The 17,973-nt window shown below is 36.8% G+C and overlaps 2 protein-coding genes across 5 annotated transcripts in view; one reads left to right on the top strand and one right to left on the bottom strand.

Annotated features, from left to right (window-relative positions):
• The first annotated feature begins 2,975 nt into the window (after positions 1 to 2,975).
• Positions 2,976 to 7,296, top strand: LOC111436353 (PTI1-like tyrosine-protein kinase 3). 2 transcript variants are annotated; one of them, XM_023074107.1, is made up of 8 exons: positions 2,976 to 3,167; positions 3,911 to 4,091; positions 5,072 to 5,325; positions 5,423 to 5,549; positions 5,642 to 5,915; positions 6,158 to 6,290; positions 6,552 to 6,638; positions 6,721 to 7,295. In XM_023074107.1, the coding sequence occupies exons 2-8, from the start codon at positions 3,998 to 4,000 to the stop codon at positions 6,850 to 6,852; spliced, it is 1,101 nt and encodes a 366-aa protein (XP_022929875.1). In that variant the 5' UTR covers positions 2,976 to 3,167; positions 3,911 to 3,997; the 3' UTR covers positions 6,853 to 7,295. The 2 variants fall into 2 exon arrangements, with proteins under 2 accessions (XP_022929875.1, XP_022929876.1); XM_023074108.1 differs by lacking the exon at positions 2,976 to 3,167 and having other exon boundaries at positions 3,983 to 4,091; positions 6,721 to 7,296.
• An 8,727-nt stretch (positions 7,297 to 16,023) lies between these two features.
• Positions 16,024 to 17,973, bottom strand: part of LOC111436344 (CMP-sialic acid transporter 3-like) — a 13,271-nt gene continuing 11,321 nt past the window's right edge. For 2 of the 3 annotated variants that reach the window (XM_023074096.1, XM_023074095.1), the window contains exons 12-17: positions 17,593 to 17,700; positions 17,302 to 17,435; positions 17,139 to 17,212; positions 16,743 to 16,788; positions 16,577 to 16,643; positions 16,024 to 16,317 (exon numbers count right to left, since the gene is read on the bottom strand). In XM_023074096.1, the coding sequence (XP_022929864.1) occupies positions 16,593 to 16,643; positions 16,743 to 16,788; positions 17,139 to 17,212; positions 17,302 to 17,435; positions 17,593 to 17,700 (413 nt within the window). In that variant the 3' untranslated portion in view covers positions 16,024 to 16,317; positions 16,577 to 16,592. Of the gene's footprint in view, positions 16,318 to 16,388; positions 16,506 to 16,576; positions 16,644 to 16,742; positions 16,789 to 17,138; positions 17,213 to 17,301; positions 17,436 to 17,592; positions 17,701 to 17,973 lie in introns of all 3 variants that reach the window. The other variant, XR_002709219.1, reaches the window with a different exon arrangement.

The raw sequence follows: 17,973 nt of genomic DNA, 5'->3' as shown, positions 1-17,973 counted from the left end.
GCACCCGACCCGATTCCAACCCACGTCTTCCTTACCCGTCAGAAAGCGAAACCCTAATTTCTGCCTCCCCACTTCCGATGACGCACCGACTCCTTCACCTATTCTGACGCCTTTCCGTCACCAACGACCCTTGACTCAACTTCTTGCTTTTGCTGGTCATGCAGCGTCTTCGACACAAGCACAGCGATCCCGATGTCTATATCTTGCTTCTACTCGAATCCTTTTTCCAAAATAGCAACCCCAGTGTTCTGAGAGAAAAGTTTGGAGAGAAAATCTTTTTCAAGGGATGTAAAAGGTTGGGCATAGGAATATAAAAATAATCTCAAAACATTTCCCAATAAGGCATTCTAGGGTTTTAGAATAAGAAAACTTACAGAAATAAGAATGTTTCTATTAGGCAATAAATGTCTAACCGAAAATTCCGTGATTTCCAGGGAGATTTCATGTGACCATTTAATTATTTATTTTATTTTATTTTCAAAAACTCGAATCGTTACATTGACCTAGGTCATCGTCTAGCAAACCTAGCTCTATGCAAATAAACATGCTCCACAGGGAGAACGCACAGTCAAACACCTGGAACTAAGACATATTATATCATGCACACAAACAAGCAAACAAGCTCAACGGATAAATAACATCTATTAATCACCCAGAGCACATATTGCAATATCCGATCTCCTTTTCAACACAATGGGAAGCATATCAAACAACATTCACCATAGATCTCATCAAAGGGGCATTTTGGTAATTTCGTACGTCATGCATAACATACTGATTCATATTGCCGAACTCGTATTTTAGTCATGCATATTCTCTTCCTACCTTAGCATAATACATAAAACAACATGTTTCTTTGAAATCTCAACCTAAGGGCATAACGTTAATTTTACCATAACATACATATAATGCATACTTATCCAAAAATGTCATTTCGAAGTCCTTAAGATCCAGTTTCTAACCACCTAAAGTAAGAAATACTCGCATGCTACCACGTCCTAGCGATCCCTACCAGTATTACTTGTCTAAAGTATGTGTGGTTACTTACTTGGATGACATGTGCCTTCTCGTGCTAGCTTTTTTGCTTGTTAGGAGTTATAAATTTCTAAAATCTCTCTCTCACGTGTTGTTACCTATGCATTTGATTCCTCCGTTCAAAATTTCCATATTTCCAAACTATTTTTTTTTCTTTTGACAAATTTGCGTGTAAACTCGAATTGAATTTTCAAGTTTCAACCTCCTTCCTCTAATGGTAGGTCGAATTGGGGAGCTATGTTAGAGGCATCTTTAACATTCGATTCCTTTACCAAACTTGTGGGTAATCTTATTTAGAAGGTGTAAAAAACGAGTTTGAAAGAAAATGGTGGACTATGGCTTTCATATTTGTAAGAAATCCGAGAGTAAGTGACCTAAAATTTGAGTAGGAAAATGGTGGACTATGACTCACGGTCGATTCTTGCTCCAAATGAAAGCCCCTACTTCAAACTTTAGAGGGAGCTTAAACAACCATTGAAACCTCCGAAATCATCGTGAATTTGAGGTTGAGTTTTATGAATATTTCGCTGGAAATATCTTCTCGGATCAATGGACAACCGGTCTCCATTTTAAATTCTAGGCATTAGATTTGATGAGTTGTCTCCTCTAAAACATACTCAGATTTGATGAAGATTCAACGGTGAACAATGAAAATACATTATATTTTCCACAGGATGCTCACTCTGCAAATCTGATTTTTGATCCGTGACATTTTCATAATTCTTTGAAGTTCAAGGGTATTTTGATATTTTTCCATTTTTCGAATATTTTTTAAAAAAATTCAAAATTTTTTAAAATATTCTTTACCATGGCTGATCATTTTATCATTTGACCATCTTGAAATTCCTTATAGATAAAGGAATTGAAAATTTGAGAAATTTCTTCAAAATGGTAAAAATGACAATTTTACCCTTTCGGCTTACTTTTTCCTTTCCAATCCTTTTCCAATGGCCCTAAATCCATATGAAACTTTATTGGGCGGCAATAATGCTACCTTCTTAACGTCCTTTATGTGCCTTTTCTTTAGGCTCCTTTTAGGGTATTACATACTTACTTGGATGAAGCGTGCCTTTTTCGAGCTTACTTTTCCACTTGTTGGAAGCTCCAAATTTCTTGAAACTTCCCTTATAAGTTCTATTTCAAGTAAAACTAATGTTATTGTCGGAACAAAAAACTGTCGAACATAGGTCGAACATGACAAAATAAAGATTACACACGTAGGAGGACATCCACGCGCACAACTCACGAGCGACGATGCACTTCTAAAGAAGAACTCATGCTCCAATTGTACCACTCACGTGCACCAATTGGTTATTTCAGGTCTAAGGGCATGTGTTGGATTAGTTTTTCCTCAATTTTTCCTATATTGACACATGGCACACACAAAGCCAGGTTAGGTCAGATGCAGAGTGGTTCGGACACAAGTGTGGAACTCAGATCAAGTTAAGTGGTTTGGGTGACTTGGTAGCATTACGACGCACTGCGCCTCCTGTTGAGAGACACGTGTCACCTCCGATACTATATGCATTCACCAACTCTCAGCGAGACACATGTCACTTTGCGTCTTGTACAATTTTTTTCAAAAATTTTCAAACAAAACTCAAATCAGTTACCATTTCTTGAAAAAAACGCCTGAAACTACTCTTTCCAATTTGATTCAACAACAAATTTCTTCACGAAAAAACGTGCGATCATCATATTGAAATCTCGACTCTCAGACTCTTGATAAAAATATTGAAATTAATCATAGTCGATGATGCTTAGATGTCACGTGCTCCCACCAAAATATCACACAATCAAATTTGTAGGAAGAAAAACATTATCATCTGAATTAAAAATAATTAAAAATAATTTAAAAATAATTAAAAATATCCACATGCGTTGAACATTGAAAGAACAATAGAGAAAGGTGGGAGTTCGTCTTTTTGTTGCCTCCTCCTATTTTCTCTCTCCTCGCTCTTCAAAACAAAAGGAAGAGAGAGAAAGAGAGTCATCAGCTCGGCGTCGGCGTTTGCCTCTCTGTCATTCCATTTTTTTTTTTAATTTTCCGTTTCTTCCCTTTTCTTCACTTTGAATCCAAATCCAAACGCTAAAAAACCCCATCAATTCCCAGACCCCAATACCAACTACAGGTACTCTCTCTATCTCTCTCTCTCTCTTGTTCTTCAATTTCTGTTTCGTTTTGATTTCGAGTTTCCAATCTGTTCATTTCTGGTACCAATTTCTTATATTCAGTTCGTTTATAACTTTCTTTATTCGGTAAATTTCTGCTGAGTTTTCGCCGCTTGATTCTTTGATTTGTTTCAAAACGCGTATTGATGTAGTTTTTTTTTTTTTTTTTTTTTCGGTTCACGCTGATTTGGGGATTTGTTTTTATAATCCTTTTTTCTTGGATGTTTCGTATCGTGTTCTGATTTTGATTTCTCTTGCTTTTTTAATCGAAGCCTTGGAGTCTCATTAGGGATTTGCTAGCTAGTGACAACAATAATCCATCTCATCAGGAGATTACGGGTTTCTTTTTTCCTCTTTTACGACCCTGCCTCAATTTTATAACATTATATTCCTTTTCTTTGAAATTCACTAATTTAAATCTCTTTAGTATCAGTTTCTGAAATATCTTGAGGATGATAAATAATAATAATGAAGTGATTTTCATCCAAAAAGTTTTTGTTTACCCAATTCGATGCCAGGTGAATTTCTTCAATTACATCAAGTTGTTTAGAAAGCCATTAATCGTTTCTATGCAACCTGTTAAATCCTTGTTATTATGAACTGCTTGTTAGCTAGCTAGATGGAGTATATTGGACGAGTTTATTATTGTTAATAAATAACACTTCCATTACACTCTTAATGAAACTGTGGCATGATTGTGCAGGCTTATGCCCCTCCACTTGGCTACCTATTATTACATCCGGATAACAGAAGTACTGAGGGTAATCAATATTGAAGGAAGAAAGTGAGAATGCGCAAGTGGTTTTGTTGTCTTTTTCAAGTTGAAGATCCTAATGAAACAAATGAAAATGAGCAATTGAAAAGCCCCAATAATTTTGGAGATGGTTAGTGTTCTTAGCTACTTTATGAACACTTTGATCTTCTATGTACTTTCGTCCACGCTAACATTTTCAAATTAATGAACCTCTTGAGTAGACACATTGCTCTAAGGATAATGTTTCTTCTGCACATACATGACCGTTTATTTATACAGTATTCAGCACTGTGCTGGTTGAAACTATTGGACTTCTCTGGTTGTTGGTCTGAATATTTGGATTTAGGAGGAACACATTGATCTGTAAAAGTCTTCTCATAAATTTTTATTTGTTCAAAGAAAATTTTTGTATCTTGTTTTTAAAAAAAGTCTACCCCCAGATGGCCTACCCGACTGGAATAGATCGATAGTTTCTATGTGGTTCATAAAGAAATTTATTCTGCTTACCCACTCTATAGATTGGTGCAAATCTCTTAAATTTAGTTTGTTCATGTTCATACCAGTTTCTGGTGCAGTCAACACATGTTAGCAACTCCTTTAGCATTAGACTAGGAGACGTTATGTAACAGCCCAAGCTCACCGCTAGTAGATATTGTCTTCTTTGGGCTTTTCTTTTCGAGTTTCTGCTCAAGGTTTTTAAAACGCTGTCTGCTAGGGAGAAGTTTTCACAATCTTATAAAGAATGTTTCGTTTCCCTCTCCAACCAATGTGAGATCTCACACCTTATCCAAGCGCACAAATCAGTGCTCCGTAGTGAGGTTATAACATATACATTTTTTCTTTGTTTTTCCCCTATTGTCTTAGTGAGGTCTATAATTTTTTTTTTTTGTGTCTCAACTTCCTAGTTTCTATATATATTTCTGTCTGTCTTTTGTTTCCCAATTGACTCAACATATTTACTCTTTTATGTATATCTTTTGAAATTTTATTGCTAATTCACTCAATTGGGCGTTTTAGAACAATAGGGTATGTCCTATTCATTTTTCTTCTCTTACCCCTTTCCCGAATATGCTTGTTCCGCTGAAGCTGTACCATATTTGATGCATTCAGGTCGCCCAAAGGCCTCAAAAGTGCCAGCTCCTGTTGTAGATGGAACAGAAAAGGCAGCACCAACAATTGAAGTGCCTGCACTCTCCCCGGATGAACTGAAAGAAAAAACTGATAATTTTGGGTCCAAAGCATTGATTGGAGAAGGTTCTTATGGTAGAGTTTACTATGCGACCTTGACTAATGGGAAAAATGTGGCTGTAAAAAAGCTCGATGTTTCGTCTGAGCCTGACAGTAACGTTGAGTTTTTGACTCAGGTTTGTCAATTATTTTTTTGAAGATTTTATCCATAGTGAATTTCCTGTTTGATATCACGACCTAATATATGGTGTTTCAATATCCTTTGACTGCCAGGTTTCTACAGTATCAAAATTGAAACATGAAAATCTCGTGGAATTGCTTGGATATTGTGTTGAAGGAAATCTTCGTGTATTGGCATATGAATATGCAACCATGGGATCTTTGCATGATGTGTTACATGGTATCCCATCCTCTTAACTTATCTATATGGATATGTTACTTATAACTGATTGAAGATCAGGCAACTGATATAAGTCCCTCTCATGATTGAAGGAAGGAAGGGAGTACAAGGAGCACAACCTGGTCCAGTGCTCGACTGGGTGCAGCGAGTGAGAATTGCAGTTGATGCGGCCAAAGGGCTAGAATATTTGCATGAGAAGGTCCAACCGGCTATTATACACCGGGATATCAGGTCCAGCAATGTGCTTCTTTTCGAGGATTTTAAAGCTAAGGTAGCTGATTTTAACCTCTCCAATCAAGCCCCTGATATGGCAGCCCGTCTTCATTCAACTCGAGTTTTGGGAACTTTTGGATACCATGCTCCTGAGTAATGTTTCTAAAACTCTCCTCTTGTTCTTGGTTGATTGTATGAAGACCTCTAAATAGATAGTTCGGGAAACTTTTGTGCTTTTGAGAATCTTGTTCAATAGCATTTTTATCACTATTCTTAACAAATAAAATTTCAAGCAATGTCTTAATCTTGTGTGTTCAATTTTTCATTGATGCAAACCCTTTATTATTAACCTAACCAGAAACCTAAAGAAATGATAATGGATTGTCTTTCTGCAGATATGCAATGACTGGACAGCTAACACAAAAGAGCGATGTATACAGCTTTGGCGTAGTTCTACTTGAGCTTTTGACTGGTAGGAAACCTGTTGATCACACAATGCCCCGTGGACAACAAAGTTTAGTCACCTGGGTGAGTTTTGTATATTCCCTGTTAATTTTTTCTCATTCGTATCCTCTCAGTGTGCTTGAAAAGTCTTTCAAGAACTGTTCCGAGGATCCCTTCTCAAAACGAGGAGGCAAGTAAGGTGCCCTTGCAAAGGCTAGCCCTCCATGTCAGCTCCGAAAAGGCTGTTATGCTTTAGACGCACTGGAAAAACATTATCTGCCCTCCTGTCCAATTAGTGACAGTTGTTGTATTCAAAATATAGCTTGACGTATTTGATTCCTTTAGGCTACTCCGAGGCTAAGCGAGGACAAAGTGAAGCAATGTGTAGATCCAAGACTAAAGGGAGAATACCCTCCTAAAGGAGTTGCAAAGGTACTCATTGGAACAAAAAGTATATAAGCTTGGAGTTTGTTCAGCTTATTAACGAATCCACTTTTCTTGTTTGGTGATGCAGTTAGCAGCTGTAGCTGCATTGTGTGTGCAGTATGAATCCGAATTTCGACCAAATATGAGCATCGTCGTGAAAGCCCTCCAGCCACTTTTGAAACCCCCCGCACCTACCGGTCCACCTGCCCCAGAGTCTTGATGGAAATGCACATGGTTGGTTTCGTCTCGCAGTTTGAATTCTTGCGAATGCTTCAAATAGTTTCTCTCTTATATGCAGCGAAATTTGACTGGATAACTTCATGCATACCCCTTTTATTTCATTGTGTAAATGGCGAGTTCGGATGTGGAGAATTGTGGTACCGGGTTTCGAGCCTCGGGAGGTTTTAAGAAGAGTGATGTGTGAAGTATCTGTTTCTGAATAATAATGGAATTCCCTCCATTTACACTTTCTTCTGTCTTCTCAAAACTGCAGAGTGCAGATTCACACGAGGCTTATAAGGTCTTTTCTTTTCTCTTGTTATATTTTGTTCTTCAACTCTGATCTGAACAGAAACTTGCTTTATGGATTTCGCTTTATATCGAAATGAACTTGAGTCCTATGGGGATTGAATTGAATGTGTGTATGTAAGGAAAATTTTGTGTAGTTACAATTTCTAAAATGTGTATGAGTATGTATATTTTTAACGAGTTATTTCAGATGTTGAAATGTTTCAAAAAGCAAAGCAATTGCAGGTAGTATTGCTTTAAGAATCATTAACTACGGACGTCGTGCCCATCCTTTTTTCAAGGGATTCTTAGCTTTTCTGACTGGTAATAGATGGCTAGGAACAAGAGGCTCAGTAGTCTTTGTCGCTGCAGTCCTTTCTCCTTCCGTTGACTCGTAATAGATGGCTAGGAACAAGAAGAGGCTCAGTAGTCTTTGTCGCTGTAGGTCCTTTCTCCTTCCGTTGAGACGGTTCTTTTTGTTTTATACTGCCACACGAAATCATGAAGAAACTAAAACAACTCAGAAAGAGAGTGGTGCTTAGGTATTGAGAGCGTCTATCCTCTTTGTAGAGGAAGAGTAGGATTTTGGACTGGCCTAGAAAGAAAAATAAGTTCTGCTACTTCAAGACACTGTTGTGTTGGTCCTAGGAGGGGGTAGCCCCGACTTCCATAGGTCCTTGGTTCAATCTCTTAATGAGAATTGAGGTCCTTCCATGGGCGTTTCATTCACAGAACTTGCTTCCTTGGTATGGGTTGCCTCGTGGTTCCTTGAGTGCCAGTCGTCAACTCTGTGAATGATTGATCCATCCATCCAATATCCATCTTGGCTGATCTATATATGTGTAAGCCTATATGGGTAGGCCAATAGGGTAAAAGTTCCTATGTTTAATAAGTTGGCTAGAGTCTATTGACACCGATCGATTAATACGGTTTGAGACCAACAATATGAGGGACTAGTTGAAATCTATCCAAGTGATTTAGAAAAAGTTGATTCGAGCATATGAACTATACGATGGGTGAGTTAAAAGACCAAACCTTCAAGGAAGAAGAAGAGAACACCATTGTTAACGTTTGAAAAGGTTAATCATGACCGAAGTGCATGATTGGAAAACCCACTAGAGAGATAATGAGTTGGTTTGTAACAATTAAGGAATCTCGAGTGTTTCTTAAAAGAAAGAGTCCATCTTTTAAGCTATTTTATAGACCTAATTTTAAGATGAGCGTCAAAGTGTACGTTAATTAATACCATATTGATGCTCGATATTGTTCATTTTGACAATTTGCTTTCTCGATTGGCCAACTTTCTATTGACAATAATGGTGCATTGTAACACTACTTGTCATTGTAGTTCACAAATTGTATTAGCATCTCTCTTAAATTGATTTTTAGGTTAAATTAATCAAAATACTTCTAAAATTTGTATGACGTCTAAAAAATACCTCTAAACTTTCAAAAGTTTCAATAGTACCCTTCAATTTTAAAAATTGTCTAAAAAAATATTCCAGTATTTTATTTCAGAAATACTCTTGAACTTTTAATATTATTTCAAAAATATCCTTAAATTTTAAAAAGTATTATAAATACCTTTCAATTTTTAAAAAACTTAGAGTAATTGTAAAAGTAGCATTTCCCATTTATCTTAATCTATATATATATATATATATAGTAAAGTTAGTAAACTTTTTTTTAAGTGTGGTGCTAATAGTAAATCTATTTTTTAATTTTTTAATTTTTTTTAAAGTTCAAAGTTGTTTTTGAAGTTTTTTTTTATTTTTTTATTTTTTATTTTTTTTAATTATTTGTGGTAATGAAATTTTTTAAAACTTAAAAAGAATATTTTTTAAACACTTTTGGGAATATTTTTGAAACTCATGAACTTATTTTGAAAGTTGTTTTGATAATTGAAGGTATTATTAAAGCTCGTGAAAGTTCAAGTGAATTTCTTTTCTACAAAATGCAAAGGTTTAAGGACACTTTTATTAATTTAGTCTAATTTTTATGACCAAATAGACTCAAAACCTATACCAATGATCTATTTACTTTTATTATTGGATTTGATTTGAGTGATTCAGGAGGGGTTGAAATGTTTTTTACCCGATGGTTTAAATTTCTGATAATAGTTAATAATTAAATGTAGGTTTGCTCATTAAAACATAAATTAATTAATTAATTTAAGATTAAGGGCCAAAATGCCAACATTTATCACGTAGGCATAGAAGGACTTGGCAAAGACAGTGTGGGCGACGCTGCAAACAATGCATGTGGGTGTGGTGTCAAGGAAGCAAATGTGCATACCTTGAAGAGTAAGTTTGAAAGATGATGAGTCAATAGACGACTTTGCCATGAAGTTGACAACGATCGTCAGCGACATCCGTTCATTAGGCGACATGGTGGAGGAGATCTCCATCGTCAAGAAATTCCTTTGAGTTGTTCCCCTAAGATTCATGCATATTGTTACCTCCATCGAGCAGTTCGACGACCTCAAGAACATGTCACTTGAGGAGGCCGTTGGTCATCTTAAGGTCCATGAGAAGAGACTTTGTGGTTATGAAGACAAAGAGAAGGAGAAATACCTCTTATTCACACATGAGTAGCATGCACAAATGAAAATGAATAATGCATCTGACTCTTCTTTTTCAAGTACGAGGGGACGTGACAACCATAACAAGGAAAATAGAGGTCATAGACATGGCGGCAGACATGGCTACAGACATGGTGGCAGAGGAGGTCATGACAATACTTCACAAACCCATGACAATATCGACCCTTGAAAGGACAAGAGTATGATCAAGTGTTACTCTTGTGAAAAATATGGGCACTATGGGGTAGAGTGCCGCAAGAAGAAGCGCGATGAGGAGGCAAACCTCACACTCACGCAAGATCAAGAGTCCACACTGATGTTGGCCGAGAAGATGTCCAACCTGTTGATGTTCAACGAAGAGAAGGCTATAGCAAATCTTCTCACAAAAGAAGAATACTGAGTGGAGACCAACATGTGGTACCTTGACAACAGAGCAAGCAACCACATGACCGGATATCAAACAAAGTTCAAGGAGGTTGATGAGAAGTTTATTGAAAACGAGAAGTTTGACAATGAATCAATTGTACCAAACCAAGGCAAAGGACCCATCTTGTTCCAGTGCAAGAATGATGACCAACGTTTACTAACCAAGGTATACTACATCCCAAACTTGAAATTAACATTATCAGTCTTTGTCAGATGACGAAAGAAAGAAGCAAAGTGGAGGTAGCTGACTCGTTTATCAAGATGATCGACAGAAATGGAACCTTGTTGGTGAAGGTAAAACGGTTGCATAACCTCTCTATTAATGGCACTTGCAAACCTAGCTTGACTATGGCATGCCAGACTTAGTGATATGAACCAAGAGACATTAATCATACAATATGCTTCAATGAAGATGTGAAGAAAATATTGTTGAAATTATCAAAAGATATTTCAATTCATGTCACATTGAAGAAGAATGAAGTTTCTTGTTATAAATTTTGGGTGAATTACAATTTAGAGTAATTTAGAGTTATTGTATTTCATTAAAGTATTTTAAGACATTTTATTTACCTTAGGTTACAATTACACAATGGTTAATTATGGCTATTAAGTATGAATGTTACGACTCTTGGAATGCTTTTAATAGTTTCATTTTGAGACTATATAAAGCCATGTATGTTGTATTTGCAAGAGACTTGGAAAAGATAGTAAAAGAAGCATTTGTGCTTTTCTTTAGTCAATGACTAATTTTCTTTGCAATTCTATGTAGTTTAGGTTGCATGTAGAATCATTCAAGCTCGACATGATCAATCTTGCTTGTGGAGTGATTCGAATCTCAATCAAGTGTTCTCGCCTTGAGATATTTGATCAATAAGGATCATCCAAGCTAGACATGATCGATCTTGCTTGTGGAGTGATTTGAATTTCAAACAATGTTCTTGTCTTGAGATATTCGATCAACAAGATAATCCGAATCTTACTCCCCTTGTAATGATTTTCACGTATCACTTAGGCATGTGAACTTTCAAACACTCAAAATGATGGGAGAGAAGAAGATGGCTACAGGGCTACCCAAAATCATACACCTGAACCAACCATGTGAAAGTTGTCTAGTCTCCAAACAAGCAAGACTGTCGTTCCCAGCACAAACCAGTTTCTGTGTTGAGCGACCACTGCAACTGGTTCATAAAAAATTGTGTGGCCCGATCACTTCATCATCGATTGCTGGTAATAAACATTTTCTCTTACTTGTTGATGATTATAGTCGTTGGATGTGGGTGTACATGCTCAAAGAAAAAGGAGAGGCATTATGTGCGTTCAAGAAATTCAAAAAACTAGTTGAAAACGGGTCTGATCACAAACTGAAAACCTTGCGCACCGACCGAGATGGCGAGTTCTTACCTGAGAACTTCTCAAAGTTTTGCAAGGAGGAAGGTATCAAGCATCAACTCACTGCACCGTACACTCCACAACAAAACAGTGTGGTCGAACAAAGAAATCACACCATAATGAACACTGCAAGAAGCTTATTAAAAAACATGCAAGTCTCGACAATTTTCTGGGGCGAGGCAATATGTCATGTAGTTTATCTTCTAAACTGTTTACCGACAAAGGCGCTGGACACTCGCAACCCCTACGAAGCATGGTTCGGCAAGACACCTTACTTCGAGGACCTAAGAGTTTTCAGTTGTACAACACATGTTAAGACTGCAAAACCATATATCAAAAAGCTTGATGACAGAAGGCAAAAGATGGTGTACCTTGGCATAGAGGATGGAACCAAGGCACACAGGTTGTATGATCCGCAACATGAGATTATGTAAGTAGAGATGTCATATTTGAAGAAGAGAAGAAGTGAGATTGGTGCAACGTTGGCGATAACAAGCACACTGTTACAAAGTTCACTGCTCTGGAAGAAGAGGGAGACACAACAGATCTAGAAAGTACACCGACAGTGACACCAAGTCCACACATGTCATCATCGGTGACACCAAAAGGCGTGATGAATTCTCTGGAACCAGAGAGCTCAAGCGAAAGCACAGGAGGATCCACAATAGAAGATGGACTAAAGAAGTGTTGTTCTCTTGCTGAAATTTATGCGGATACACTTGAAGAAGAATTGGATCCAGAAGAATTAGTGTTTCTCACGGTTAAGGAGTCGACAACCTACCATGAGACAGCAACTGAAACGATGTGGCAGGAGGCCATACAAAAAGAGCTTGAAGTCATTGAGAGGAACAAGACGTGGGCACTAGCTAACTTACTGCCCAGACACAAGCTCATCGGTTTGAAGTGGGTGTTTAAGTTGAAGAAGAATAGTGAAGGAAATGTCATCAAGCATAAAATAAGACTCATGGCAAAGGGATATGGCTAGACTGGACACTGTAAGGTTGATTCTTGCCCTCGCAACTCAACACGGGTGGGAGGTCCATCACTTGGACATCAAATCAGCATTCCTAAATGGCGACCTCCAAGATGAAGTGTATGTTGCCCAACCTGAAGGGTTCGTCATCAAAGTCGAAGAGCACAAAGTGTACAAGTTGTCAAAGGCACTCTACGGTTTATGGCAAGCACCAAGGGCGTGGAACATACATCTGAACAAGAGGTTAAAGAGTCTAAACATGATGAAGTGCTCACAAGAACAAGCAGTGTATACAAGAAACAATGGGGCTGAAACGCTCATAGTTGGCGTGTACGTTGATGACCTGATCGTCACTAGTACAAGTGTGGAAGGTATCAAAGAGTTCAAGTAGCAAATAATGAAAGAATTTGAGATGACTGATCTCGAGTTACTCATGTTCTACCTCGGTATTGAAGTGAACCAAAGGAAAGATTGTGTCATGCTAAAGTAATCGACCTATGCTAAGAAGTTGTTGTTGCAATTTAAGATGGCAAAGTGCAACCCGACCAAGTATCCCATGGAAGCAAAGTTACAGCTCGAGAAAGATGCTGAAGGAAGCTTGGTGAATTCCACTAAGTATAAGTGCGTCATCGGAAGTCTAAGGTACTTGATTTATACTCATTTGGATCTTTGGAATAGTGAGTAGATACATGAAGAAGCTCACTATGATATTTCATCAAGCGGTTAAGCACATTCTCCCTATGTGAAGGGAACCACAAGCTACATGTTGAAGTATTAAAGAGGGCGAGGTCCGGAAGAACTAGTTAGTTTTACCAATAGTGATTTAGCTGGAGACATTGACTATAGAAAAAGCACCGCGGGAATGACATTTTATCTCAATGGAAATTTAATCTCTTGGCAATCTCAGAAGCACCAAACTATGACACTATCTACCTGTGAGGTCGAGTTCATGGCAGCAACTACGGCATCGTGCCAAGCATTGTGGCTAAGAAATTTGTTAAGTGAAGTGACTAGAAGTGAACTAAAGCCAGTTATCTACATTGATAACAAATCTGCGATTGCACTGATGAAGAATCCAGTATTCCACAGATGCAGCTAACACATTGACACACGCTTCCACTTCAACGTAAATGTGTTGAGAAGAGACAAATCGTCGTAGAGTTCATATGCACTAGAGAGCAATGTGCGGATATTCTAACCAAGGCTCTAGCAAGGGTCAAGTTTGCAAAGTTGCAAGAATTGCTGGGAGCGAAGAATCTCGAATAAAGTCGAGTTTACGGAGGAGGTTGTGAGCTTATAAACTTGACTTAGTAGAATAAGTCAGTAAGTTACAGAGAGTAATTTATGAGAATTGTTAGTAGACTTAGTAAATAAGCTGATAGTAGTTAGCCAAATTGTGGACTAAGTTTTATGCTTTAATTAGAAAGATTCTTAAAGAGAAGTGTAGGAACCGCTCTCTCCATTATAAATGCTCATAAGGTTTATGTTCTTCTCACAATTAGAACAACAAAGAGAATTGAAAAGTTAATGGTTTGTTCCAGAAGATCTCTCACCTCAATTTTTTACTTTGCTTCTTTTACTTGTTTCGACATATTTTGATCATGGGTCAAATCCAACCAATACAGGTGAAAGAACTATGGAGGCCATTTCCATGCCAAACGGACCTCGGACACTCAACGTGGCTACGATGAACTAAAGGAGCTGAGAGAGAGAGAGAGGATAAAGAGGGCTATGAACATCATACCATAACTGAAACTCTGAAGGGATTAAAATACCCTCCAATTTGAAAACATGTAATACAAAGCCTCAAAACTCATTTTATTTATAATTATGAGAGGGGATGATTTTTTAAAATGCGTAAATTTTAACGATTTTGAACTAAAATGAAAATTTGACTCGTTTTATCCATTTACATGTTAAAGCCATAAAAGACTGTCATGACATGCTCAATTATCTATTAATCTAGCTATGTTAAGCTCTGTAACCATTATGGTAGCTCACATATGTATGCAATTCTCTTTGATCCATATCTAGATACTGATTGTGGTACACAACTTTCATTGTTCACACATCACATGTAAATTGGCGGATTTCTCATCGTTGGTGCTGCCGTACATGGAGTCAGATTTATGGTAAAAGACTATGATCCAACTACTCGCTCCATCGATCACTGTGCATTCATGCCACATCTCAATTGGTGTTTGTTCCTTTTAAGAGAGGACAAAAGCACTTGACATATCAAAATGCCCTAAAAAGTATCTCAAACATGTCCTTGATTGTGGTTTGCTTCTTCCCCACACAAACCAACTAAAAGTACCACGTAACATTGCCAAAATAAATGGAAAAATATAAATAAATATGAGAACATAAAAACTCCCAACCTATTTTATGTCTAATTTACATTAATCATTCCATTGTTAAAATTAGGCAGAGTTTAAAATGAAATTCTAATCAAAGATCAGAAATTGATTGACTAATTAACTTGTGAAAAACGGAATTCTAAATCTAATGTCACATCCAATAAAGATTTATGATAAATGTATTGGGTGTACTCAATGTGTCCGACCTTACCCTTAGAAATAATACCTTGGGGCGAATGTAAAGCTAAGCAAGTAGTTTCAGCTCCAAGAACTATGTTGGTTGTAAGAGATGTGAATCTGCTTATCCAACGGATTTCTTGAGTATCTACGTTTATTTATGGCATGAAACAAATCGAAGCATGGGTCTAACTTGTTGATACGTTCTCGAAAAGCCCCTTATTTATGGCATGAAACAACTCAAAGCATGGGTCTAGCTTATAGATACTTTCTTGAAAAGCCCCCTTGAATCCATTTGGTTTCTTTTTTACCGACAAAAACTCGCTCGAAAATATAATATATATATATATATATATATATATATATATATATATATATATATATATATATATTCATATTCAAACATGGATTTTTGTATCTTGTTTTTACTACAAATTATTAAAATTCGTATAAGTTCAGAGCTTTATTTAATCCAACTCCAAAGTTCAGGGATATAAATGGATTGTTTGTTCGTTCCATTTACAGATTTCATAAAATTAAAATAGATCATTGAACACACACCCTTCCTTGAAGCAAGTAAAGATTTAAGAGTAATTGTCCTCCCAAAGACATACAACCTAAGTGAAAACCCAAAATGTTCTGATAATGATTATAATCAAAATTATATTTTTAATTCAAATTCTAAGAACTTCTGAATAAAAGACCAGGCCACCTCTCCACTAAAAATCACATAAGGAACGGTTCCTTGTTGTTTATAAGATAAGATAGTCCATCAAAGTCAGCATGCTGAGACATGAATTAAAAAAAATTTCTCCATTCCCAACTAAGCAGACTTGATGACACCTTTCAAACAAAGAAAATATATCTAATATATAATATATTTCCATTATATGTATAAGATATAGTTTTACCATAAGATCTGAATTATAGCACTACATTTTCAAGGGGGGGAAGGATTTATAAAAAATAGAGATATTGGAAGGAAAGAGAAAAAAAAAATATTCATTATAATCAGTCTGGGGTAAAGAATTAATAATACATGTTACTAAGACCACAACTTGAAAAGAAGGTAAGAGCTATATAGACCTTGGTATATGATAATACCCATATTATTATTACCTAATCTAATCTGTAGCAACAAAATTTTCATTTCCAAACCAACCTGAGGTACGCTCTATTGCAACCTTGGAGGGCCTCATCAAAAAAAAATTTATTGATAAAGGTTGAGACCCGTCGTCGTCGTCGTCTTCCTATGGTCCGATGTACAAAATCCTGCAACAGAAGTTGATGATGTGATTTGATGTCAAACTCTAGCTTATAATGCCAAATTTCCAGATTACAACCTTGATCAGCCAAGAGGTCATATCTAGTGTGTACTGACTCTATTGTGATCAGAGTAGATAGATTATGGATTCACTAAACTTAACTATCTGGTGAATTTGGAGCTCCTTTTTTGCTAACTTGAGAAGTTAAATAGTAATTATAAAGAGTTGTTATAAAAAGAAAGAGAAAAAATAAAGCATCAAAATACCATGTCCAGAAAAAGCTTAGGTTGGAAGAAGTGGCTCTCTCTCATCAGATCCAACAAGATGACTAGCCTGCAAATAAATCAAAGGCAAGTCATTCACGGTGCGTAATCCGAGCATTTTTCATAGAATACTCTGAAAACAAACTCAGAAGACGAGCCAAATCCCCACCTCTTCATTTGCTCCTGCTGCCATATTTACGAAGGAACCCTTTGACCTGGAAAGGAATATCCCAAAAAACTAAATATCCAGAAAGAAAAACAATCCGAACAGGTTTTCCACCGATGAACAAATCAGTCTCCAAATCATAATTAGAGAATTTTTCATGGTGAGATCCCAGATCGGTTGGGAAGGAGAATAAAACACTAAGAGTGTGGAAACCTCTCCCTAGCAAACGCATTTTAAAAAACCTTGAGGGGAACCCCGAATGGAAAAACCCAAAAAAGACAATATCTGCTAGCAGTGAGCTTGGGCCGTTGGTTGAAATTGTTTTAAGTATAACAAAAATGAACCCCATGAAAACAAACCACACCAGATTGATGTCTCACACTATGAATAAGTTCCTACCTCTGGTTATCCACATCCACCATTTCAGTAACCCCATTCTGCTCGTCTTTGACTTTTGAGAGGGGTGAGAAGAACTGAAACACAATATCAAGAATTAGTGGTCGATAATTACGTTCTTGATAGCATATTTAGCCTTTTCAGTGTTATCCCCTCCACGAAGTACCTGGTGCATAGAGATGAACACTATAGATATTCCCAAGACAAAGTTCATAGTCAACTGATGACCAAACAAGATGGCCGACGCTATGCCTGTAAATATGGTAGCAACTGTTGAGGAGTACTTCTTCAGAATTGTATCTGCAAGATACAAAATAGAACTCTAATCAGACGTGAGATATTAATACATGGACAAAAGTGACCAGAAACTTGTAATATTAAAGCAGTTTTCTACATAAGAAAAATGAATGCTTTAATCAAAAAAATTATTGAGAAGCCTTTTAAAAGTTTAGTTTACCTGCATATTTGAAGAAGAAAGAGGATAGAATTCCTTGTGCTGCATTATTAGCTATAAGCAGCATTGTGGCTTTAGAATGACCTTGGAGTATATCAAAGCTGCTAGGACCTGACATATACAAAAAGCCAGAAAGCAGCTAATCAGAGCTCTAAAATGCCATTGAGCTAATACATTCACAATGAAGGCAGCCAAAATCAAAGACATCCTGAAAATGTTGAAAAAAAAAGCATAATTGGCAGCTTTTGATCAAACATTCCAAACAAACCAAACATTTGATTCATTAAAAAATATCTAATCTGAAAGAATTTAGCAAGAGAACAAAGTAAAGAATATAAAATGGCCAACACAGTAGGAGTGAGATTATAACATGTCCCCCCCCCC

Source organism: Cucurbita moschata, unplaced genomic scaffold (assembly GCF_002738365.1).
Source record: "Cucurbita moschata cultivar Rifu unplaced genomic scaffold, Cmos_1.0 Cmo_Scf00053, whole genome shotgun sequence".
Classification (NCBI taxonomy): Eukaryota; Viridiplantae; Streptophyta; class Magnoliopsida; order Cucurbitales; family Cucurbitaceae; genus Cucurbita; species Cucurbita moschata.
Note: the sequence above shows the minus strand (reverse complement) of the source record. Positions and strands in the feature narration are given on the sequence as shown.

Bases quoted from the DNA above. Each gene is read 5' to 3' on its own strand.
- LOC111436353 (XM_023074108.1), top strand. From the start codon at position 3,998: ATGCGCAAGTGGTTTTGTTGTCTTTTTCAAGTTGAAGATCCTAATGAA. The intron at 4,092-5,071 runs GTTAGTGTTCTT...TGATGCATTCAG, and splicing joins CCCCAATAATTTTGGAGATG to GTCGCCCAAAGGCCTCAAAA. The intron at 5,326-5,422 runs GTTTGTCAATTA...TTTGACTGCCAG, and splicing joins ACGTTGAGTTTTTGACTCAG to GTTTCTACAGTATCAAAATT.